Source organism: Staurois parvus, unplaced genomic scaffold (genome assembly GCF_062004578.1).
Source record: "Staurois parvus isolate SC_StPar_1 unplaced genomic scaffold, SC_StPar_1.0 ptg000978l, whole genome shotgun sequence".
Lineage (NCBI taxonomy): Eukaryota > Metazoa > Chordata > Amphibia > Anura > Ranidae > Staurois > Staurois parvus.
The window spans coordinates 2,242,232-2,266,922 of record NW_028318774.1 but is presented as its reverse complement, the minus strand read 5'-3'; the positions used below and the strand labels follow the sequence as shown (position 1 = coordinate 2,266,922).

General features: G+C 43.3%; 1 protein-coding gene across 1 annotated transcript in view; it reads right to left on the bottom strand.

Moving 5' to 3' along the window:
• The window catches only part of TDRD9 (tudor domain containing 9), a 395,653-nt gene that overhangs the window by 92,720 nt on the left and 278,242 nt on the right, over positions 1-24,691 (bottom strand). Inside the window, exons 23-27 of the mRNA XM_089657266.1 lie at positions 17,446-17,546; positions 13,327-13,494; positions 12,583-12,694; positions 12,271-12,483; positions 1,024-1,113 (exon numbers count right to left, since the gene is read on the bottom strand). Coding sequence (XP_089513392.1) covers positions 1,024-1,113; positions 12,271-12,483; positions 12,583-12,694; positions 13,327-13,494; positions 17,446-17,546 — 684 coding nt within the window. The remainder of the gene's footprint in view (positions 1-1,023; positions 1,114-12,270; positions 12,484-12,582; positions 12,695-13,326; positions 13,495-17,445; positions 17,547-24,691) is intronic.

Sequence of the window (24,691 nt, the reverse complement as noted above, 5' to 3'; positions counted from 1 at the left end):
TTTCTCTAAATCTAAAGTTATAGGGGGGTGGCCATGCCCCACAATTTGACAACTCAACCAAAACAAAATTTTGAAAAAATAAATGGACATCTTTAGTTCTCCATTACTTGGCTACTCTAATCTCTCCAGATATAAACACTTTCAAACCCAAGTCTTTGCCCTTCCTCTAAAACTTGGCTTTACTGGAATGACTTCCTCTTTTCAGATGAAGGTAAAATTCTCTTGTCCTAAATCAGGGGTGTAAAACTGCTGGTCCTCCAGTTGTTGCGAAACTACAAGTCCCATCATGCTTCTGCCTTTGGGAGTCATGCTTGTAACGGTCAGACTTGCAATTCCTCGTGGGAATTGTAGTTTGGCAACAGCTGGAGGGCTCGCCAGTTTGACACCCGTGTGATACTGATCTCGGCTTGCTCTCAATCCCATGTGTCCAAAGGAGCCCCGTTTCCCCACTTTATCCTAGTACCTTTGTTTACTAGTCCCCCTCCCTTTCATTTCCCCTTCCTTTATCGCTCCATCCCCCCCCCCCCCCCCCCAGAGACCCATTCCCTCCCTCCTACTCCACCCTCACCTCCCATTGCTCCTCTTCCTACTAGTTCTCCCAGCCCCCTACATTGACCACTAGTTATATCACCACCCACTTCCTATTTCCTCTAACACCCACCTCCCCTTATGGAAAAAAAAATGTCTTGGTCTGTTGTGTAAAGAATTTAACCCAAGTTGGAATCCCATGCTGTCTTACCTTACATCCACCCTGTTTTTCCCTCAACCTCTGCTAGTAAACCTAAGCTGAAGGGTACCTTTTCTTTAACTAAACTGTTTTTTCCTACCATTTTGTTTTCATGTATGTAGCGCATAATTATTACACTCGTGTTGATTCTGTTTCTTCTCTGTATTATTGTAACTCATCTTATTCTGTATGTAAGTTTATAAACATTTCATAAAGAATTTGCAAGAGAAAAAAAAAATAAAACACGAAAAAAAACAAAACAAAAAAAAAAAAAAAACACAAAAAACATTCTTGACCTGAAAAGGAAGATCCAAAAGATGGCTGGGGATTTCCCTCAAATATCTCAATTCAACTTTTGACTGATTACCATAGTCCACAAAAAACACCTAGTGAAAAATGAAAAGAAAAAAAAAAAATTACCCAAAAGTACATGAAATGAAAAAGGTAGAGAGTATTGCCAAAAATTCACAAAAGTTTCAAAACAGTTGGTATGTGAGCACAATGTTTTTTGGAAACTGAAAGCATTCTTGGGTCAGATGAAGGGAAAAGGAAAATAGAGCAACTGCATTATATTCTAATGAACAGCTATTCTAATTCTGAGGAAAGGCTACAGACCCTGAAACATGTGAAGGCAGGTGACCCTTCAGTCAAAGCTAATAGTGGGTACTTTTCAAAGTATCAGGCTGCCCAAGAAGAGGGTAGAGTGCTCCTCTGACATCAGATCTACAAATGGCTCAAACCACAACACTTACGCTTAACCCAAATATGTAGGCACAATACTATTTGTTTCATTATGTTGTATTAAGGAACATTCTTCACTATCCAGTGTACTTGGGCTTTTATTTATTGTTGCATCTTAGTCTCAGCAAAGCTGCAAGGATTTATACTAGGGTGAGCTCTGACAATTCTAGTTGAGCACATTTATTTTTTACTTTACAAAACTGAAGAGCATAATCTTTGAAGGATGGAATGGGGAAAGATGGGGCATGAACCTCTCCTAAAAGAAGCCTTTTTGTTTAGTTTTTAACAAAGGCACCTCTAAATAAAATGTCAAGGCCAGACAACTCTGTATTCTAACCTATTTTATAAATGATTATTTGAAAATGTTTACTATCTTACAACAGTCACTCAAGTATGGCATTCTGGATAATGGCTACAGCAGCCAAGCTTTTGAAATTTTAAAGACCCATACACATGGGTGCATAAGGAGTGTACAACATAAAATTCTGGCTTTTTCCAGGCATGGAAACCTCCAGGTGGAACTTTCAAGTGCCCATAAACAAAAAATGCTCTGTGCACCTGTACATGTGGGTATACACTGGGATTGGTGTAAAACCACAAAACTCTGGGTTCAGGGATTGTGGCCATATGCATTTGTATGTGGGAATAGGCGTATATCTGCATTCAGCCTTTCATATGAATGGGTGGTGGTACTCCCTTGGGATTCCCTGGCACTTTCCCTAATGCATCCATGTGTATGAGCAATAATACAGTTGCAAGAAAAAGTATGTGAACCCCTTGGGATTACGTGAAGTTTTGCATGAATTGGGCATAAAATGTGCTCTGAACGTCATCTAAGTCACAACAACAGAAGAACACAGTCTGCTGAACATAATACTACACAAACATTAGATGCTGCCATGGTTTAATTGCACATAACATGTAAACATTCACAGTGCAGGGAGGAAAAAGTATGTGATCCTTTGGACTTAATAACTGGCTGACCCTCCTTTGGCAGCAATAACCTCAACCAAATGTTTCCTGTAGTTGCAGATCAGACCTGCACAACGATCTGGAGTAATTTTGGGCCACTCCTCTTCACAAAACTGTTTCAGTGTAGCAATATTCTTGGGATGTCTGGTGTGAATCGCTCTCTTAAGGTCATGCCACAGCATTTCAATCGGGTTGAGGTCAGGACTCTGACTGGGCCACTCCAGAAGGCGTATTCTGTGCTGTTGCAGCCATTGTTTTGTTGAATTACTTGTATGCTTTGGGTCATTGTCCTGTTGCATCACCCATCCTCTGCGGAGCTTCAGTTGGCGGACAGATGGTCGTACGTTTGCCGACCAGCCACAGTACATTTATTGTGGCAGGTCAGCACCGCTGTGCAAAATCACGTATATATGCATGGGATTTTGCATTTCAGGTAGGGGAGCGCGAGGCACGGGACTGCCCCATCTGCGCTGCCTATCACAGCCACGGGTGTCAGCCACCGAGCCCCGGCTGGGGATTACCCGCAAACACTGACAGGGAGCATGGCTACAGTGTTTACACTGCAGCTCTCCTCCCTGTCAGTTTGAGCACACTGGTCCGGATTGCTAAGCACAACCTTCCAGATCAGTGTGTAACAGTGAAGCACCCCCCCCCCCCAGTGAAACACTCCCCTTACACAGTTAACCCTTTGATTGCCTTCAAATGTTAACCCCTTCCTGCCCAGTGCCAGTGTTTTGGGTTTTTTTTTTTGCACTGATCACTATATTGGTGTCACTGGGGATGTCAGGGATCCCAACTCAGTTCCCCCCAGTGTCAGAATGTCCACCGAAGTCCCGCCATAAGTCGCAGATTGCCGCCATAGGTCGCTGATCGCTGCCATTACTAGTAGTACAAAAAAAATTCCAGCATATATACCGCCATTTGTAAACGCTATAACTTTCCCGTAAACCAATAAATTTAAACGAATTGGGATTATTTTTAGCAAAGACATGTCGAAGAATACATTTTGGCCTAAATTTATAACGAAATTTGATTTTTAATTTTTTTTTACTGGATATGTTTTATATCAAAAAGTCTAAAATATTTTTTCTCAAAATTTTTTTTATAGCACAAAAAATATAAAAAGCACAGGCGATCAAATACCACCGAAAGAAAGCTCAATTCGTGGGGGGAAAAAAAGACAAATTGAATTTGGGTGTAGCGTTGCATGACCGCGCAACTGTCCGTTAAAATAACGCAGCGCCATAACACAAACCGCTTTCTGATCATTTCCTGACCGCCCTATAGCAGAAACACTGCTATAGGGCGACATGGGTAAGCAAAATCACGTATATATACACGTGATTCGCACTCCCGCGGTTTTCACGCCCCTCCCAGATAGTGTCAGATTGCCCGTCAGTACACCAGTAATCACATTTAACCCCCTGATTGCCAGGAACACGCTCATACAGAATAAACTGCCATTGCTAGTATAGTGTCTGAACAGATCAATATCTTTGATCAGATCAGCACTATACCAGCATTCACATTAGTATAGCGTCCCAAAAAAAACAGCGTTAGCGGGATCAGCCCTGGCACCTGCCAGCACCTGAGTTTAGCACCTACGCTTACCCACCTTCTCCCCCAGCAAGTGCAGTGTCAGTAGGTCACTGACAATTGATACATTGCACACAAAACTGCAGTGTTCGCAGAATCAGGCCAGATCTCTGTTAGCACTTGCTGGCAAATTTTGATGGCTCTCATATGCAACAGAGTGCCAGTACTAGTGCCAAGCTACCTTTTGGTGAACTGGCGAGCACCAGCGACCTATTACATCCTGGTCTTTCACATACCAGCACTGCAGTATCACTTGGTGACGTGGCGAGTCCCATAAGTGCAGTACAAGCTGTTGCAGTGGCGAGCACAAGTATTGTCTCGCAGTCACCAAGAATTCGCACACAGGCCCGTAGAGCCCCTAGTATCCTTCCAGAAGTGCTTCTAAATCCGGATTGGCAGCCCACCAATTTTGCAGCACCCGTACTTCCCCCATTCACTGCCCAATCCGGAATTCAGGCGGAAACAGCAAATTTAACTACTCCCCTTCATTTTTTGGAGCTGTTTTAGAAGTAAGATCTGTATGCATTGATTGTGGATCAAAGCAATTTATATGCACAACAGTTTATCGCCACCAACCCAAATTCAAACCTTGCAAGACCATTCACATGGAAACTCATTACGGTTTCTGAATTTAAATTTTTTTGGGCCTAACCCTCAACATGGGCATTACTAAGAAAAAAAAAAATGAATTGCGGTTGTTTTGGTAGACAGACCCGACTCATCATATCCAGTGCTTTCTGCTGCCATGGCCAGGCATAGATATGAGAGTATAATGTGTTTTATGCATTTCAACAATACACTCTGTCGTCCTCGAGGTGACCCTGAATTTGAACGGCTCCACAAAATTCAGCCCCTCGTAAATCACCGTAACCAAAAATTTGCAGATGTCTATACTCCCCAGCAAAACATCTGCGTTGATGAGTTCCTCATTAAATTTTCTGTCCGTCTTTCATTCAAACAATTTCGACCCAGCAAGAGTGCCAGATATGGGGTCAAGATGCATAAGACCTGCGAGAGGGCAACAGGCTATACTTATAAGCTTTGGATTTACGAGGGAAAAGATAGTCATGTGGAGCCCCCTGGATGCCCAGACTACATGGAGAGCAGTGGCAAGATAGTTTGGGACTTGGTGTCATCCTTTTTCCATATGGGGTACCACTTCTATGTAAACAAATTTTTATTTAAGTGTGCCACTATTTAGACACTAGTTGTACAATCTTGGAACTGCGCATGTGGCGGTATATTCTAATGGTGGGCATACCATACATTTTTTTTGGCAGAGATTTCTTCTTATTTTTATTCAGCCCACAGGCTGCACGAAAAAAACAAAAAACAAAATACAAAAACACGAACATAGCATATATACCCAACAATGACCAGCGACATACTGGTATATCACTGGACTTTGGTTATACCAGGATGATGCCTAGAGCTGCAGGCAACATCCTGATATCGTTTTTTTCAGCCAGCGATCAGCTTTCATGTAAAAGCAATCCTAGTGGCTAATTAGCTGCAGGATTACTTTTACAAGCATTGGGGGATGATGACCCTTCCCCCCCCCCCCTCCCCGCTGCCTTCCACAACCTTCTCTGGCAGTCCCATGCCATCGGGGTAACCTGAGAATGCAGCCGGTGTTTCTGCCAGCTGACCATAGAGCTGATTGGAGACCAGAATGGTGGCAATCATCTCTATACTCTAAGAAATCGGAAGCTACAAGCATTTCATCACTTCAGTTTTACAGGATATAAACAGTGCCATTTGTAAATTGGGAAAGCATCTGATCTCACCGATCTTGGTTTGATTAGATAAAGTAAGGGCAGAGGAGAAATCTAGAGTCTGATAGACCCCAGATGTCTCAAAAAAGAATATATGACAATGCCCATTGAAGTTATAGGGGATATTTGCATTCCCTGTGATAGCAGTAAAAGTGATCAAAAAAAAAAAATTAAAAGAAACCGTGTAAAAATAATTTGAGGTAATCGCCAATAATTTGTGAGGTATCGCCATGAACGTCAGATCAAGGGAAGTAGTTATAACACTAGACCTCCTCTGTAAATCTAAAATGGTAGCTTGTAAAGGCTTTAAAATGTTGCCTATGGATTTTAAAAACAAATGCAGTTTGTCACCATTGCACAGGCATGCACAGTTTTAAAGCATGGCATGTTTGGTATCAATTTACTCGACATACCATCATCTTTTATATCTTACCAAATAATTGGCCAATATATTGTGTTTTTGTGCATTAAAAGTAAAAAAAGTGTATTTTAAAAATAAAAATTGAGTTTGAAAAAACACTGCGTGAGTACTATGTAACATAAAAAATTGAAGCACCTACCATTATTTTCACTAGGGTGTTTGCTTTAAAAAAAATATATGTTTGGGGGTTTCAATTAATTTCCTAGCAAAAAATAGATTTTTTCATGTGAACAAAAAGTGTCAGACAACGCTTGATCTCCAGGTGGTTAGAAGAGTGAGTGATGTGTGGCATAAACTTCTAATGCTGGGCATAAAATGCCCCCACCCCCCAAAATGAACCCTTTTTGGAAAGTAGACACCCCAAACTATTTGCTGAGAGGCATGTTGAATCAATAGAAGAAATTATTTTACCACAAATTTTTGGAAAACGATAACATTTTTTTTTTTTTTTTTAAACACACAATTGTCACTTAAATGATCTATTGCTCACACATGCCAAGGGAATATGTGGAATTACTCCCCAAAATACATTCTGCTACTACTCCCAAGTATGAGGGAACCACATGAGAGACGTTTTGGCAGTCTAGCCGAGTACAGGACTCCAAAATCCAATAAGCACCTTCAGGCTTTTAAAAGGGCTTTATTTCCTCATTGCACTTCCTGACTACCTATCAGTTTCGGAGACCCTGAAATGCCAGGATAGCACCCAACTTCTCCCCCCCCCCAAATGACCCCTTTTTGGAAAGTAGACACCCCAAAAAATTTGATAAAAAGCATGGTGAGTATTTTGCAGATCTCGTTTGTTGGCGCAAGTTTTTGGGAAATAAAGAAGAAAAAAAACAAACATATTTTTTCTATTTTTTTTAGATTTCAAAACCTTGTGAGAAAAAAATGAGATCTGCAAAATACTCACAATGCCTCTTTTTAAATTCCTTGGGGTGTCTACTTTCCAAAAAGGGGGGGGGGGGGGTTGCTATCCTGGCATTTCAGGGCCTGCGAAACTGTGATAGGTAGTGAGGAAGTGAAGTAAAGAACTTACGCACCTTCAGGCTTTCAAAGTGGTCATTGGATTTCAGGCTCCTGTATGTGGCTAGGCTCCCAAAGTCTGACACATGTGGTATCCCCATACTTGGTAGAAGTAGCAGAATGTATTTTGGGGTGTAATTCCACATATACCCATGGCTTGTGCGAGAAATATATAATTTAAATGACAACTTTGTGTAAAAAAAAAAAAAATGTTTTTGTAATTTTCCAGAAACTTGTGAAAAAAAAAAAAAAAAAATCTTCCATGGACTCAATAATGCCTCTCAGCAGATAGCTTAGGGTGTCTACTTCCCGAAAAGGGGTAATTTGGGGGTGTTTGTACTATCCTGGTATTTTAGCACCTCAAGAAATGTGATGGGCAGTCAGAAACTAAAAGCTGTGTAAATTCCATTATCTATACCATAGTTTGTAGATACTATAAATTTCACACAAAGCAATCAATATACACTTATTGGGATTTTTTTTAACCAAAAACATGTAGCAGAATATATTTTGGCCTAAATTTAAGATGAAAATTTAGTTTTTTGGGATATTTTTTTATGACAGAAATGAGAAAATATAGTTTTTTTTAAAAAAAAGAAAGCTCTACTTGTGTGAAAAAAAAAGGACAAATTTAATTTATGTACTGTATTACATAACCGCACACTTGTCAGTTAAACTAGCGCAGCGCTGTATAGCAAAAAAAAAAAAAATGGTGTAAATTGCAGTATCTATACCATAGTTTGTAGACGTTATAACTTTCGTACAAAGCAATCAATATACACTTATTTGGATTTTTTTTTACCAAAAACATGTAGCAGAATATATGTTGGCCTACATATATAACCAAATGGAGTTTACTATATAGTTTTTATAGCCGAAAGTAAAAAATGTTGTTTTTCTTCAAAATTTTTGGTCTTTTTTTGTTTATAGCGCATAAAATAAAAATTGCACAGGTGATCAAATACCACCAAAAGAAAGCTCTATTTGTGTGGAAAAAAAGGACGTAAATTTTGTTTGGGTACAGCATTGCATGACCGCGCAATTATCAGTTGAATTAATGCAGCGCCAAGTAGCAAAAAAAGGCCTGGTCAACAGTTAAGCTGGCCACAGATGGATCAAAACTCGGCTGGTTCAGCAGGCTGGTTGTACTGAAGTCAATCCATCAAATTTAGAACAACCCAGCCTGTCAGATTTTTTGCATGCGGCCGCTGCTGGCAGCAACAGCAGCTAGCAGTTATCCCTGTGTCTTGCTGGCCAGAAAGGCAACCTGAACACAATACTACTAAGGGAGCCATTCCCTCATCAACACTGTGTTGATGGTGTAATCAAGCAATTTTCCTTTCCATCCACCTGTGGTAGAAGGAAAAAAAAAATCAAGTTACACTTACGGTGACGCCTTTTCCAGTAGTCTTTCAGGACAGCACCTTAAGAGACCTCGGCTCCTCCCCACCTGAGGAAACGCCTCCAGCCTAAACAAAAAGCACTATCACTCCCCTCGGACCTCAGTTCCTGGAATCGTACCTCCGGTCACCAGGGGAGACAGAATATGAGACAACAGAACAAAGGGTGGGTAACCGGTGCTGTCCTGAAAGACTACTGGAAAAGGCGTTAGAGTAAGTGTAACTTGATTTTCCCCCTTCGTCTTTCAGGACAGCACCTTGAGAGGATAAGCGAGTACTTACCCCTCGGACGGGCTCACTGCTTGCAGCACCTTACGTCCGAAGGCCTTCTCCTGCACCAAGACCAGGTCAAGTCTGTAATGCTTCACAAAAGTCCAATAACTGGACCAGGTTGCTGCCCTACAAATCTGTTCCGGGGAGGCTCCTGCCAGTTCTGCTTGAGTTGCCGCCGTGGCCCGTGTGGAATGAGCCCTGATTCCTTCTGGGACTTCTAGACCCTCGTTTCGGTATGCCTGTTCAATTGCTAGCTTTAACCATCTAGCTATTGTGCGCCTGGAGGCTTTTTCCCTTTTCTAGCCCCCGAAAAAGAAATAAAAAAATGAATCTGTGCTTAGAAATTCCTTAGTCCTGTCTAGGTAAAGGAGCACACACCTTCTTACGTCTAACAAATTAAATTTCTCTTGCCTTTCCCGCAATGGATTAGGGTAAAACAAAAGGCAAAACTATAACCTGTTCCCTCTGAAATCTTTGAGCCACCTTAGGAACAAAGGATTGGTCAGTCCTGAACAACAGCCTATCCGGAAAAAATTGCAAATAAGGCGCCCTGACTGACAGGGCTTCCGGTTCACACACCCTCCTTGCTGTGGTAACCGCCACCAAAAAAAAAATGTTTTAAACGTGAGGGCCCTTAGGGAGCAAGATCCTATGGGTTCAAATGGTGGTTCCATCAGTACCTTTGCCAAATCCCATATTGGGAATGGTCAATTCCCAGGAGGTCTCTGTCTTGCCAGAGCTCTAAAGAACCTAATTACCAATACTTCCTTAGCTAAAGGGGTTTCCAGAAATACACCAAGAGCTGAGATTTGGCTCTTGAGTGTGCTGATCGCGAGTCCTTTATCGACCCCCAACTGCAGGAGTTACAGCACCGACACTAGGTTATGGGTATCCACTGAGGCCCTGCAGCACCATTCTTTAAAGCGTCTCCAAACCTTCCTGTAAATGGCTTGGGTTTCTGTTTTCCTGCTAGCAAAGAGCGTAGCCACCACCGTGGCTGAGAGTCCCTTTGCTAACAGGAGTTGCTCCTCAGAAACCAAGCCGTCAGTTTCAGCCTCTCCACCCTGGGACATAGGACCGGGCCCAGCAACTGTCCTTCCGCGGAGGTAATAACTTTATCTTAGACGTGATATCCCCCTGCCACGTCTTAAGCCACAAGGCCCTATGGGCCGAGTTGGTTAGGGCTGCTCACCTAGCAGCCAGCCTTACCGACTCTGCAGATGCGTCCGCAATGTACCCCACCCCCTGCAGCAATGTCTCAAATGACGCAAGGATTTTATCTTTAGGGGAATCGGCCACTATGTGAGCTTGTACCTGTGTAAGCCAGTACTCCATGTTTCTGGCTACTACACTAGAGGCCATGGTTGGCTTTAAATTAGACAGGGTCGAGTCCCAAGACTTTTTAAGGAGGGATTCAGCTCTCCTGTCTATCAGGTCTGGCAAAACACCCATATCCTCAAAGGCCCGATCCATTTTCCTAGCAATCTGGGAAAAGGCTACGTCCAACTTAGGATTCTTGTTCCATAAGGCTGACGGGTCTTCACTGAACGGAAATCTCTGCTTAAGTGATTTTGAAAAAAAGGGCTTCCTCTCTGGATCCTGCTATTCCTTTCTTATATGGTCTACAAAAACTTTGTGTACGGGGAATACTCTTTGCTTCTGTTCTTCTATACCCTGGTACAATTGATTGTGTAAAGATAGAGGCTTTACCTCTTCCTTGAGGTCTAGCGTATCATAAATTGCCCCTGACAAGTCGTCCACTTCTTCCAGGGACAATTTGTATATGGAGGGACCTCTAGGATCTCCCGAGGGGCCCTCCCCTGCTGAGTCCTCCTCGAACTGAGAATCCAAGGAAGGTTCCTCTTCCCCTGCCTCCTGGAGTTCCCTTCTCCGGCTAGTTGACGGAGCTACCTGCTGGGGGGGGGGCGGGGTGTAGCCTGGGGAATGGCTAGACTCTCCATCAAATTTCTGAAGGAGGCAAGGTGTTGGTCAGTTCCCTTACCGACTTGACCAAATCACCCTGAGCTGGACTCTCTTCCCTCACTAAACCCTCAATACAGGGCCCACATAGAACCTTCTTCCATGACTCCCTGAGGGCTGCTCTGCAAGACGGGCATTTCCACCAAGGTTCCTGGTGTTTAAAGTTTTCCCTGGGCCTTACCCTGAAAAGACAAAAGGAGGGAGAAAGAGAGCCTATTACCTCCTGGCTACCTGCTCCCCCTCTCCATTGCCTGGCAGGGACTAAGGGCCTGACCCTCCAAGGACAGACCCTCCAAGGACGGACCCCCCCTGCCCTAGACCCTTTGACCACAAGAGAGCCAGGGAATACCCCAGGAGCTAGGGGCCCACAGGTAGGGGAGGATGCCACTAAGTCACCTTACCTGGGTCTGGCTGGTGCAGGCCTTGCCTGGTCTCGGGGCCTGCGCGCCGGACATTGACAGGAGGGTGGTCGCCAATCTTCAGCGGTGTGCCTGTCCCTACAGGCTCTGGTCCGCGATGCACGTCCCCGGTGTATAGGGCCGCGGCCGGAAGCGGAAGCCGCGATCCCGGAAGAAGCCCGCCCCGTCCACCAGAAACTACGTCTCTCGTCATCCGGCCTGGCGTGCTCCTAAGCCGGCCTGCATGGGAAGGAGCGGTACTTCTCCCCGATCTTCTCCAGATCCCACCGAGGCTGCCCCGGCACCCGCAACTCACCGGAGGGGGCCGGGAGGTCAGTGTCATACCCTGTCGCCCAGGGCTCACTGCTCTGCCCCCGCAACTTTCCTAGGGAGGATCGCAGCCAGCTCTCTGGCACTCACTCCCTGCTGCACCAATTTAGCTCTCCTGTCCATTCAGGAGCTAAGGTCCTGCTGTCCCCTGACAGCACCTGAGAGGCTTCCTCGAGATGTCTCCCTACCGGAGGAAACACCAAAACTGAGGTTGGAGGGGAGTGATAGTGCTTTTTGTTTAGGGTGGAGGTGTTTCCTCAGGTGGGGAGGAGCCAAGGTTTCTCAAGGTGCTGTCCTGAAAGACGAAGGGGGAAAATTGTAACATCTATGGCCTGCCTTACACTTATCTCTGAAGAGGAAATATGTCCATTCTCCTAGGACAACAAAAAAACTAAAGCACACCGGAAGGGGGAGAGGTTATAACTTGCTGGCCACATTTTTTTTGCTGGCTAAACACTTTCATAGGTGACACTAATCTTATTGTCTCTAAAGAACTATATCCTTTTTTCTTTTAGCAAACGAGGGGGGGGGGGAACCCAAAAAACTAAACATTTTTTAATACGATAACAGCAATTGATTTTGTTTATTGTAACTACACAACTGCAATGAGGTATATGCGTGAGCAACATACCACTGCCTCTTTTCCAGATATGTACAATATCTGGGCTCTGTAATATTCTGGGTTGCTATAATTTTTAAATGGAGCCAAACAAATCAGATCTGGATGAGGACGCCTAGATAAAGGCAATAGCTCCTGGTGATTAATCTCTGTAGAGAGGTGTCCAAGCACAGCAGAGTTTCGATCATCAATACGATAGCCCCAGAAATGGCCGACTTCAACCACCTGTAGAGAAAAATTAACAGCTGAGACAAAAAAAAAAAAAAAAAAAAAAGGGTAAAAGAGGCAACAATTATCAGGTTGATATGCTTTTATAGCACTTACCTCAGTGACACTGATAGACAAAACAAGGCCTTCAATAGATTCTGACAGTTCTTTAAAGGTCTGGGAAACATGAAGTGGTTCTATTGTCTGCTTGTGAAAGTCCACAACAATTCTTGAAAAAAAGAAAAAAGGGAAATATTTAAAGTGAACCTGGCACTGCAGACCCAATACAAGCCCAAATTCTAAAAATATAGGCTTCTAAAAGAATAATCCCTTTTTACAGTGGCTGTGTGCAGAAATATCATTTAGTTGATTCCTGGCCACTACAGGTAACTGACACTTATGCATGTGCTGGATACCTGCTCCCTCATTATGGTATAGCCAATTAATCGTATTAAGTCAAAAGGATGACTAATCCTGTATTCATAACCATGAAGAGTTTGAGTAAAGCGTATCTAGGGGAGGGGGCGTTGGCATTTAACAGTTTAGCACATCAATCAAGATTCAAATGGTTGTTTCCTTGGCTGGGCAAAAAGGAGGCATTTCTCAAGTGCAAAAACATACAAAACCAAGTTCAGAGGCACTCCCCTTGAAGTCTATGGGGCCACACATGCCTGATAACACTTAAAACAACAGTACTTTTTTTAAGGTAAGCAGTTAAGTGTACAAGGGACTGAACAATGAAATGTTAACAGGCACAATTACAAACAGGATTACATATGCTGAGCATAGTTAGGAGTAGGAAAACACTACAGAAAGCTCAGGTGTGAATGGCGGGGACCCATACCCATAAACATGCATTACCTGGTTAATTTTAAATCCGTGGCATCTTTAGAATCTTGCTCAATTGCCTCAGCAGAATGGGCATTTAAAGAAAGGGGGATTTTCATCATTGCCATCTTAACTGCCAAAGTAACTGCTGAGAGTGTCTTAAACCGCTCTGTGGGATTGCGAGAGAACTCCACAAATGCTCTATGAAAAAACAAGAAATCAGTGAAAGACAATTTACAATTAGCTACCATCACAAAATAAAAAGGGATAGATATTGCAATTACAATAGCACATCCAAAGCCTACGCCCATCCTAAACGTCTAATATTTTCCTGAATGTAAAATTGCAAAGACTAACTATATAAACATCTACCAGTACATAACAAAAGATTCCGAGAATCGGGGAAAATCTGTGTGCAACGGTCAAGGCTGAAATGTAAAATAGAATGCCCATAAATCTTCAGGGCACAATGGGCATTTTAACCGCCTTAAGTCCTCATCAGTGCATCTGTTGCCAATCAGTGACCATCAGCAGTGCACCTGTCGCCCAGCAGTGCACCTGTCGCCCATCAGTGCCCATCAGTCTACCTGTCGCCCATCAGCAGTGCACCTGTCGTCCATCAGTGCCACAATCAGCAGAGTACAGTCATACAGCTACCATCACCAGAGTACCCATCCTACAGCCAACATCAGCAGTCTACCTGTCCCAGTACCACCAGAGCCAGCCATGCCAAAACAAATTTATACTAGTGAGGTGGCGTTCAAAATCTTTAGTATAATGGACGAGGGTGGCGGAGAGCTCTTACTCTCCGATTCTGATTCAGTGTATGAGCCCATAAAAAGCAGTGGATCAGTGACTGAATAAGAGGAAGAAAGGGTCCCTCCTAAAAGGATACAGCGATCTGAAAACGAGGCAGCCACCAGCAGCGAAATACACCCCAATGGTCAAACTGCAAACGCCAGTGGCGCTAGACTGCTGTAGCATTATCCCACTGGATCCAGTACAGGTGTCCTCGGAGACGCTCCATCCATTGCTCCAGGCACAGCCTGATGGCCCAAAATTCCAGGACATTGATCAGCAATCTGGATTCCTTCAGCGTCCAACAACCCTGAGCTGACCTCAGACCCATGACCCCTTCCCAAAAAAGGATTTTCCTTCCCGAAGGGCCAGAGACCAAAGCCACCAAGCCAGGGTCCCTCTGGTCTCCCACCCCAAGCAGATCTGTGCGTCCAAGGAGTTGGGGGACTTGTCCCACTTCAGCAAGATCTCCTTCTGGAGGGTTCTCGTGTGGAATTGGGCATACAGAACCGCCCTGAAGGTAGACACTATCAGGCCTAGAACCTGCATGCAAGTCCAGGGGGAAGACAACCTGCAGGATAAAAGGCAAATCGCTGAATGCAGTTTTTCGGAGCTCGTCCATGGGAGGGAACACCCTGACCAGTGCAAGTTATGGATCGTGAGCACCACATCGTCCGTTAATGCGAACGACTCTGCCCATAGGAGGAGTCAATCAAGTCAATCCCCTGCTGTCACAGCAATGCCAGAACTGGGGTGAATACCTTGGTGAAAAGCGGAGGCGAGACCAAAGGGGAGCACCAAAAACTGAAAAACTGATAGTAAGCCTCCCCAACCACGAAACGGAAGAAACGTTGGTGCTGGGCACAATTTGGAATATGCAGGTAGGTATCTTTGATGTTGATAGAGGCCAGAAAATCCCCCTGATGTGGGGAGGCCACCACAGACTGTATGCACTCCATCTTGAACTTTTTCACCCGCACAAAGCAATTCAGGGCCTTAAGATGCAGAATCAGGCAAACCCTGCCTTCCTTCTTTGGAACAGGTTGGAATAAAAACCTTGATACTGCTCAGAGGCTGGAACTGGGGTGATTACCACTTGGAGAAGCAGATCCTGCACCGCCCCATAGAGAGCCTGCCGGCGACCCGGAGAGAGATGCATAATGGAAGCGAAGAACCTCTCCGAAGGACAGGAGTGAAACAATCTCGTACGCGGACAGGAAAACCTTGTGAACTCCCCTTTCGGAAATAAAAGGAGGTCCACGGGCCCGCAAACCAGTGAAGACCCTCATGCTGAAGAAGACTTGTCCACGGGCCTGGAAGATTTGCCAGACCAGGGTCGCTTATAACCTGAGGAGGGCTTAAAAGATTTATTGCCCTTGTCTGTGGCTCCGGTAGAGCAAATACATTTTTTGTGCGCAGAGAAGAAAGGGCCAAGCTTGTGGCAGGGCTCCTTTCCCTTCTCAAAACATTGGAAGAAAGGTGCTCTTGCCCCCTGAGACTATTACTGGTGTCATCAACAGTAGCCCCAAACAAGTGGTTGCCTTGGAAAGGAAAATCTGTGAGAGTTTTCGTAGAGGTTTGTATCGCAGACACTGTACCACCGCCGAGAGAGATTGGAAAGCAAATGCTCTGTATCTAAGGATGCTTCACACAAACTGTAGCCCCTGGACCAGCTGGTCTGTCAGTTCCACATAAGCAGGAGGAACCTGCTCACCAGGCCATAGTGCAAAAGCTTAGCCCAGTCGGTGAATACTTGGGATACCAAGGCTGTGACCAAAACCGTCTGTAAAGCCAAACCAGCAATAGTAAACCTAGTAAAGGCCGCAGGCTCTGCTTTTCTGTCAGCTGGATCCTTAAAAGAGGGAGACTCCTTATTCAACCTCGAAATCAGAGGGCCCACATCTGGTCGGAGCAGTAAACTTCTTCAAAAATGCATGGCAAAGCGCTTAGGGACCACAAAAGGGTCGCGTCGGGCACATGCAGAGCGCCTGGGAAGAGGAATCAAAGGGGGGCCCAAAAAAGTTGGAGCAGTCATCGCCGTGCCGTTCCAGAAGCATGGTCACAGCATCCCTGCATTCCACAGTACCTCATTAGCAGGTTGGTCCACCCGAAAAAGGCTGCCGCTAGACTACAAGTAAATGGCTGCCAGGGGGAATGATTAAAAGGCACAAAAACATGGCCGCCATATACCGAGCACTGCACAGCAAGGAAAAAAAAACAGCAGGCAGCCCAGCCCAGCCCAGACCACAACAAAATTACCTCTGGGACACCACAAGGTTGTACAGACCTTAGAGAAGATGGTCACCACCCCCAGAGGGAAAAGACCGCCATGCCGACTGCAGGGGAAATCCAGGTATGTGGACACCCTTCCCCCCACAGATAGCCCACACTCCATTCAAGACAGCTAACCACAGTGCCCAAAAGTCACACAGAGCAGAAGGGAGAGGGCGCCATAATGTAATCCAGCAGCAAACTGGGGGGGGGCCTGGATGGGAGGAGGGGAACCCTCACGTCTAACCATCCCAGGGAGATCCCACATCCGCCCCCCGGCTGGAGGAGAGCTGTACTAACCGATCAACAGAGGTGGGGGCACCACTCCACAGACAGATACGCCTCATCACTGAAGTGAGGGGGCTGTCGGCCAGGGAAACGCTGTGACACGGGCACTGGAGCCTGGTCATGTGCATCCCCGCGAGAACATTTAATTCATTGGCCTGCCCCTGGCCTAGAAAGGGCTGTATCACGGTCCACCTAGAACTTAGCTGGAAGTCTGAACGCACTCGATGGAAAGACTGGGGTGACTACTGGATCTAGATCATCTAGCCCGGTTCCCAGTCTAGCAGTTGATTGAAGATCTCCGCAGAAGAAGAGGAAAAAAAAAAAAAGTAAAAAGAAAAAAAAGCTATGGAACCTAAGGTCCCAGCAGGGAGCTAGGTCCTTACTCCAGAACCTAGGCAGAAAAAAACTGGATGCCTATAGCAGAGAGGGGGTTTTATACCAGCTAGGACTGCCCATAGGTGCTGCCAAATTTGTTTTTCTGCCTCGTGTCCTACTCCTCTAGGTAGCGATATAGTCCTAAGGTCAAGATTAAGAAGGTGCTGTGTCAGTCATGAAAAATAAAAATTATTTTGCATTTAGTTATATTTTAACAACAAAAAACAGAATCCAGGAGATATGACTTCATTCAACCAGTATTGTCAGATGAGGAGTAACCACAGCCTACAATCTTATCTAGAACAGGTTATGACGAACATGCAACAGACCATTTCCCAAAAAGCAGTAAATGATTTAAGCAACAGTATTCTAAAAATTTAAAGCTTACTCTACTTAAACTCTACTTAAATTATTACTTACCTTGAGCCATCAAATAAAATAGATTTTACTTGACCACACTGTCTGAATAGAGATTGCACCTGCTTGTAGTAAAGAAATCCATACTGTGGAAGATTTTTCAGCTGTTTGTTGCAAAAAAGACAAAAAGAAATAAGAAAAAAAAAAACCCACACATTTCAGTAATACCTTAGCTTCTTCAACACTTTAGCATCATTGAAAATTACAGATTTTTTTTTTTTTTACCAATATGTAATCTGACGCAATTGAAATCCTGTATGTATCAGGCCTTTGGGAGAGTGTCAATTAGGGAATGTCTTATTTTATACTCTCTATAAAATCCTCCTCTTCGAGTCAGTTGAGGGACAAAGGAAGTTAAATACTTGTGTTATACTGCTGCCTAATAGGTTTGCACCCTGGGACACAAAAAATAAACACTCTACAAGCCAGCACAGGGTATAATATCTCCTACTACAAGGATGCCTCGGTTCAGCAGTGAAACAGCACCAAGTGCATGATATCATTAAAGCAGGGGTGGGAACGGTGCCCCTTAATGGACTCCAAAAAGGAATTTATAGTTAGTACAAAAATTGTATATCCTTTCTTGTTGAATGAGGGAAAAAGCAAGTCTATTGTTTAGGGGCAAGCAAAAGCAGTCAAACTCGATGGTGAACAACACTGCAAATCACTAACAGGCCTGACATAAAAAGACCCAATGAAAGCCAAACCTAGGAAAAAGAGTCCAAATGGCAAAATGCTCAAGAAGAGCTCACAGACCTGGAGGTGTGAGCCTTGACTGGAAAGTGGGGAACCCAATCTTTGATATTATAAGACTGCACAATGGTATGTCTAAGCTACAAGGGTTGCAAATAAAAACGAAGGCCCATTTCCTGGGTCAATCCAGAATGGCAAAATGAGAATCAAGTGGAATGAAGATTCACAGAATTGCACGCAAACAGCCAAAACCACATATCTAAGCAGTAGAGAGAAATCTGGTAATTGGAGAAAGACAAAAGGAGAAAAGAGAATTCCCTGATTAAAACTTCCAAACATTCTCGCTTTCAGTGGGACTGTCCCAGCACTGCCAGGGTTAACTGTTCATTTGCAAAAAAAAAAGCACTTTAAGGTATAGCTCACACATGGACTAAATATAAATTCAAAAAGATTTTTTATTGTTACCAAAAATATGAAAAGAATATAATTTTAATATATGAGCGCTGGTATAAATATATATAATACATATTATATATAACCATTCATTTAGACAAGGGGATATATTACTTATCTGATCCTCAGTGGCATTCTTGGGGTATCGGGGCACCTGGGGTAACAAATTTAGCGTATAGCTTTGCTGTAGCCAACAGAGCTGCAATTTGCTTGTTAGGTTTTAAATTCATCCCTAAATCTGGTGGTAGATTGAGTCTGCCTGCCTCTGGAAGAATTTTCCAGAAGAAGTATAGGGGGGTCAATCACTGGATTATGAATGACATCTGCCAAGCCCTGGAAGAAAGGCCCAGAAGGTGTAGCAGAGGAGAAGATAAAGACTCCTCCCCACCCCACCCCATGGGGGCCGCATGCATGTAACACAAAAGACCAACTACTGCAAAGGCTCAGGAAGTGCTATAAGGAGAAAAAGTACCACATGCATCTTCCTCCATGCTAGGCGCAATTGTTCTAGTGATACATTATTTAAAAAGGAAGATGATGTGTAAAGACAACGTCTATTAGAGCGTGGTTATACCAATTCCTGTCTGAAAAGCGCCTACAAAAGAGCTGGTCTATCTACACGTCATGACCTTTTATCTACCAAAGCAAACAAATGTGATGACACTGTATGCATTGTCACCCAGTGTTCTACACAACACATGCAAATTAGACAGATCGAACAGAAATATTGGTATTTACTTACCACTGACCCTGTTGTGGCCCCCGTATGCCCACTATACTAGCCATCACCTACAGGAGGGTGCCCTGGGTGGGTGATTGGCTGGTTCACAGTAAGTACAGGGGAGCGAACAGAGGAGACCCGTGTAAAACATGGGGTACTTTTCCACGTGGGTCTTGCTCCCAATGTAAGTTCATGGACATACGTCGCCACATTCAGTTTCCCAACAATCATACTTTTTTTTTTTTATCGAAAACTTTATGTCAATTACAAGATCTCAGGTCAGTAAGACCAAGCCACCTGTTTGGTGCAGAGTCTAATACCATGTTAGCAATATGCACAAAAGCTTCCTCTGGGCTATTTGGCCATTTTTCCACAAATACACTTTTTAGGTCTAGACTGTATCCACACAAACCCACGAGGGGGGGCAGACATTAACAAAACCCTCCTACAGCAGGAACTAAAGTGGATTTACCAACTAAATGAGGGGTGGGTAGCAAGAAAAACTACCAATTGACCCACAAAAGCAGTTTGAAGTTGATTCAATATTGGATGTCTGTGAACTTTGGGCCCTCAGGTGGCACGACATTAAAAAAGGCATGGCAGTCAGCGGGCGGGAGGAGCCTGATCATGGTGGTGAGGGAGAGCATGCCGTGAGCGCTCTCCACTAACAGCCACCTGCTCCTCAACAAGTGCCCCGCGATGAGGTCAGAGGCGCCCGCAGGGACCTACCCGTGAGAGGGGGGGTCCCAGCGGAGGCGTGGGAGCCTGAGAGCGGAGGTTGCAAGGCGGGCCGGCGGTAGAGGAGAACAGAGCTTTGGGAGTCCTATGCAGTGGGACAGCGGCAGCTTCCGTCCGGAGAAGAGGGTTACCTGGATACTGGATGAAGTGGAGACGGCCACATGACATCCCGCAGAGGAGCACTAGGAGGAGGAGAAGCTGGCTGGCGTTCCCAGGCAAAGGGAAACGCCGGTTCTCCTCCGGAGTGCACGGGACCCTGTACCACCAGGGATTGGAGCCACTGGGGTGAATCTCCCCTGAAGGGAAAAGGAGAAATAGAAACAAAGGGGCTGTTTTGCAGTTTGCAGCCCACAGAAAGAAGAGCCTGGAGCCACCTCACAATAAAGAGAGAAGACGGCAGGAGGGTGGGTGAGTGAGGCAAGGCATAATGTACTGAATGCAATGAACTGATATGTAAGGTGAAAGTAAGGGGGGAGATTGCCCAGGGGTTCTAGAAGAATAAAAAAAAAAAAAAAAAAAAAAAAAAAAAAAGGAGGATAAAAGGGATATAGCACAAGTCCCAAGAAGAAGTAGAACTTAACAGAGGGGAATTTAAAAGTCAAAATACAAGACAGTTAAAAGATTAATCCCCCCCAAGAGCCTGGATTAGCAAACTAAATCTTTGACAGCATAAAAAATAAAGGGGTCAAAGGAGGTGGACCCAAGAGTTCCCAAACAGGTACAATAAAAAATATATGCCCTCACATATCTGACCCCAGAAAGACAAGGACTAAGTGGAAGGAGCGTATTGGAAATTAGTATAAAAGAAAGTCCTAGACTATCCCTGGAAATGGCAAATAGTAATCAAAGAAGGAGAGAAAGAACGGAGGCGGTAGAACAACAAAAGGAACTACAAATGCCAAATAAGAGAGAAATAGCAAAACCTTGAAAAATCAATAAAACAAGAGATGGTGATAATACAGAAAAATTTTGGACAAATAATAGCAAGAGTGAAGAAACAGAGGGAAAAGTGGAAGAACAGGCCCAAGCTATTTTGAAACTAGAAAAGCGGACGATAGAAATGAAAAAAAGAACACAGAAAACTGCAATATAAGATAGAGGATCAAGAAAATAGGGATATGTAGTTTAAGGATAAAAGGAGTACCAGAGATTGCACACGGTGAAGACCTAAAGGGAACAATATGTAAAATCCTGAACACTATAACGGACAGATCGGTATCAGAAACGCTTAAATTGGACAGTGTGTATAAAATAGGAAAGCTCCAACAAGAAAGGGATAAAGAAAAATCGAGAGATATAATTGTGCAATTCCATAATCTTGGGGATAAAGAAGAGATATGGAAGAAAATAAAAGGAAGAGCATTGATTAAGAATGGAGAAATAAATATTCAGATTTTTTTCAGACCTAGCGGTAGAGACACTGACAAGGAGGAGATCTCTGAAACCATTATTAGAGGACATGAAGAAGCAAAATGTGCAATATAGATGGGGTTTCCCGGCTTGTTTGATCGGATGGAAAAATGGAAGGACAGCAAGACTACGATTTCCTGAAGATAATGGTGATACCTGGGTGGGAAGAGGAGAAAGGAGAGATAGGGGCTTTGGGAAAAGAAAATTGGCAAGTAGTTAGGAGGAGGAATAGATAATAGAGAGGGGAGGGTTTTTTTTTTTTCTTTTCCCTCTCCTTTTTGTTTTTAGCCCCAGTCCTCCTATATAGAAGGCCCATCGAAGATGTATGAGATATAGTGAGGGACAGGGCACAGAGGATGCGTGGCTGGTAAACCATCCGTGGTCGGAGCACCACCTTAAACTTGAATCAAGGGTGGTATAGGGACCACGAATGATTCATAGACCAAAAGGTAGTCTAAGGGAGGAGAGGGAAGGGGGAAGGGAGGAGAGGGAAGGGGGAAGGGAGGGTGGAGGGGCGCAAAGGGGGAAGGGGGATACTCAGTAAAAAGAAAGGAAATAAAAGAATTAAGGAGAATCCTGGGGAAAGAATGGAAAAAAAACAGTATGGTACTATGCAGACTCCCAAATTAAACGTGCTAAAGGGGTGGCAATGGGTTTGCGAAAAATGTAAGGTTCTGTTTGGAAGATAAATGGAGGATTTGGAGGGGAGATTTTTATTTTTAAAGGGGAAATTGCAAGAGGTAGAATGTACATTGGCAAATATATATTGCCCCAATAAAAAAATCAGAGGCTTATCTAAAGAACATATTAAAGAAGCTACTAGCTTTTAAAAAAGGTAAACTAATTGTGGCAAGAGATTTTAACTGTTGCATGAAACCACAGCTTGACTCGACATCTCATGTGCTGAGAGAGGGGAAAAAACATTTTAAAGAATTAAAGAAAATGATACAATATTGTCAGTTGGTTGATAGTTGGAGAATTAAAAATCTAAGGGATAGCGATTATACATTTTACTCTCACGCACATGAGACGTATTCAAGATTGGATTATATATTGCTAGACCATAGACTTATAGAGTCTTTGGTGAAAGCAAGGATAGAAACTATAACGCTATCCGATCATGCACCTGTCACAATAAGGTTAAAATGGGGAAGAAAACAAAAAAAAGGTAAGTACGTGGAGATTAAATGAGACACTTCTTCGAGATCAGGAGACGGAACAGATAATTAAAAGAGAAATAGAATTATATTTCGAAAGAAATGAGACTGAGGAGGTGTCGGTGGAAACTGTATGGGAAGCCCACAAGGTATATATTAGAGGAATCTTAATAGCGATTGGGGTAAAAAAAGAAAAAGGAAAGAGAGAATTAATACACTTAACAGAGAATAATTTGAATTAGAACGGGTGCATAAAAAGAATAACAAAAAAGAATAAGCAGAAGGTATTGGAAAAATGAGAAGAACTAAACAAATTAATGGAGGAAGAAAAAAGGAGAGTGTTTAATAAGATGAGTAGTGAAAGATACCAGTGGGGCGATAGGCCAGGAAAATTCCTAATGAGAGCTCAAAAAAAAAAAAAAAAAAAGAGAGAAGGGTAGGAAGTATATAGAGAAAATAAGAGATAATAAAGGAGAACTAAAATATTCTACCAAAAATGTCACAAAAGTGTTTAAAAATTATAGCAAATTATATAATATCAATTACCAACAGTCCATAAGAGATGAGGAAGAAAGCAGTAAAAAAAGACAGATATATCTAGAAGAGGCGGGGTTAACAAAATTGAGAGAGGAGCAGTTAATATCCCTAGAGAGAGCAAGAACAGAAGAAGAAATTTATAGTGCACTGAAGAGTACTATGGCAGGGAAAGGTCCAGGACTGGATGGGTATACTGTGAGATACTATAAGAAATTTAAAGACCAACTGATACCTAAATTAAATACATATATGAAGGCATTGGGAGGGGAGATGGAAATGAGGGAAGAATCCCGTCAGGCCCATATCACAATAATACCAAAAGAAGGGAAAGATAGCACACAGTGTTCTAGCTATAGGCCAATAAACCCTACTAAACAGATACTAAATTATATGCAAAAGTGCTGGCAGGTAGGTTGAAAGAGCTAATGCCGGAGTGGATCCATATGGATGAAGTGAGGTTTGTCCCTGGGAGAGAGGGTAGGGATAATGGATTAAGATCAATAATGCTCATACAAAAAAGTAACAGAGAAAAATTCCCTGTATTATTATTGTCCATAGACGCTGAAAAAGCATTTGATAGAGTAAACTGGGGGTATATGTTGGATACATTGAAAGTCCTGGGGGTGGGCCCCAGAATGAGAATAGGGATAGGGAAACTGTACAGTCAACCATCAGCTGCAATAAAAGTCAAGGTGGAAATATCAGAGATTTTGATATGCATAATGGGACACGTCAGGGATGCCCTTTGTCAACGCTGCTTTTTTTCTTCTGTCCTTAGAATCTCTTCTAGAGAAAATAAGGAAAAATACAGATATTAAGGGAATTAGGATTGGGGAGACAGAGCATAAAGTTGCGGCGTATGCCGATGATATGCTCTTTTATGTAGGTAACCCAAGGATAACATTACCCAATTTAATGAAAACAATGAAGGAATATGGGGAGTGGTCTAACTTGAAAATCAACCCAACTAAAACAGAAATCTTGAATATAAATCTTCCAAGAAGAGAGAGAGGCCTTGCAAAGGGAATTTTCTTTCTCTTGGAAGGAAAAAGAATTAAAATATTTAGGAATAAAATTAGCAATCTCCATGAAGAGACTGTTCCAGTCTACATGGAACAGAGTTAACAGTTGAAAGGTATAGAAATTCTGGGTTACTATATTAGATTAAATGCAGCAAAGGGTCTGATTTCTAAATTTTGGATGGAACAGGAAGCACCAAGAATAACGGACTGGATTAAAAAGGTAGACCAGATATATATGATGGAAGAACTATACCATATAGAGGAGGACAAAATGGAGGGTTTTCGTGAGAAATGGAAAAAGTGGGAGGGGTTTAAGGTTAAATTAATTGAAATTGTATAGGAAAGAAAAATTATATGAATACCCTACGACTCCAAAAGAAAGAGAAAAAGAGGCTGAGAGGTGTGGGGGGGGGGGGGGGGGGGGGGGATTTTGTATTTTTTGTATGTGGGATCAAAATAAGGGAATAAGCTATGTTGAAATTTTAATTGTTGGAAAAGATAAAATGGTTAACAAACTT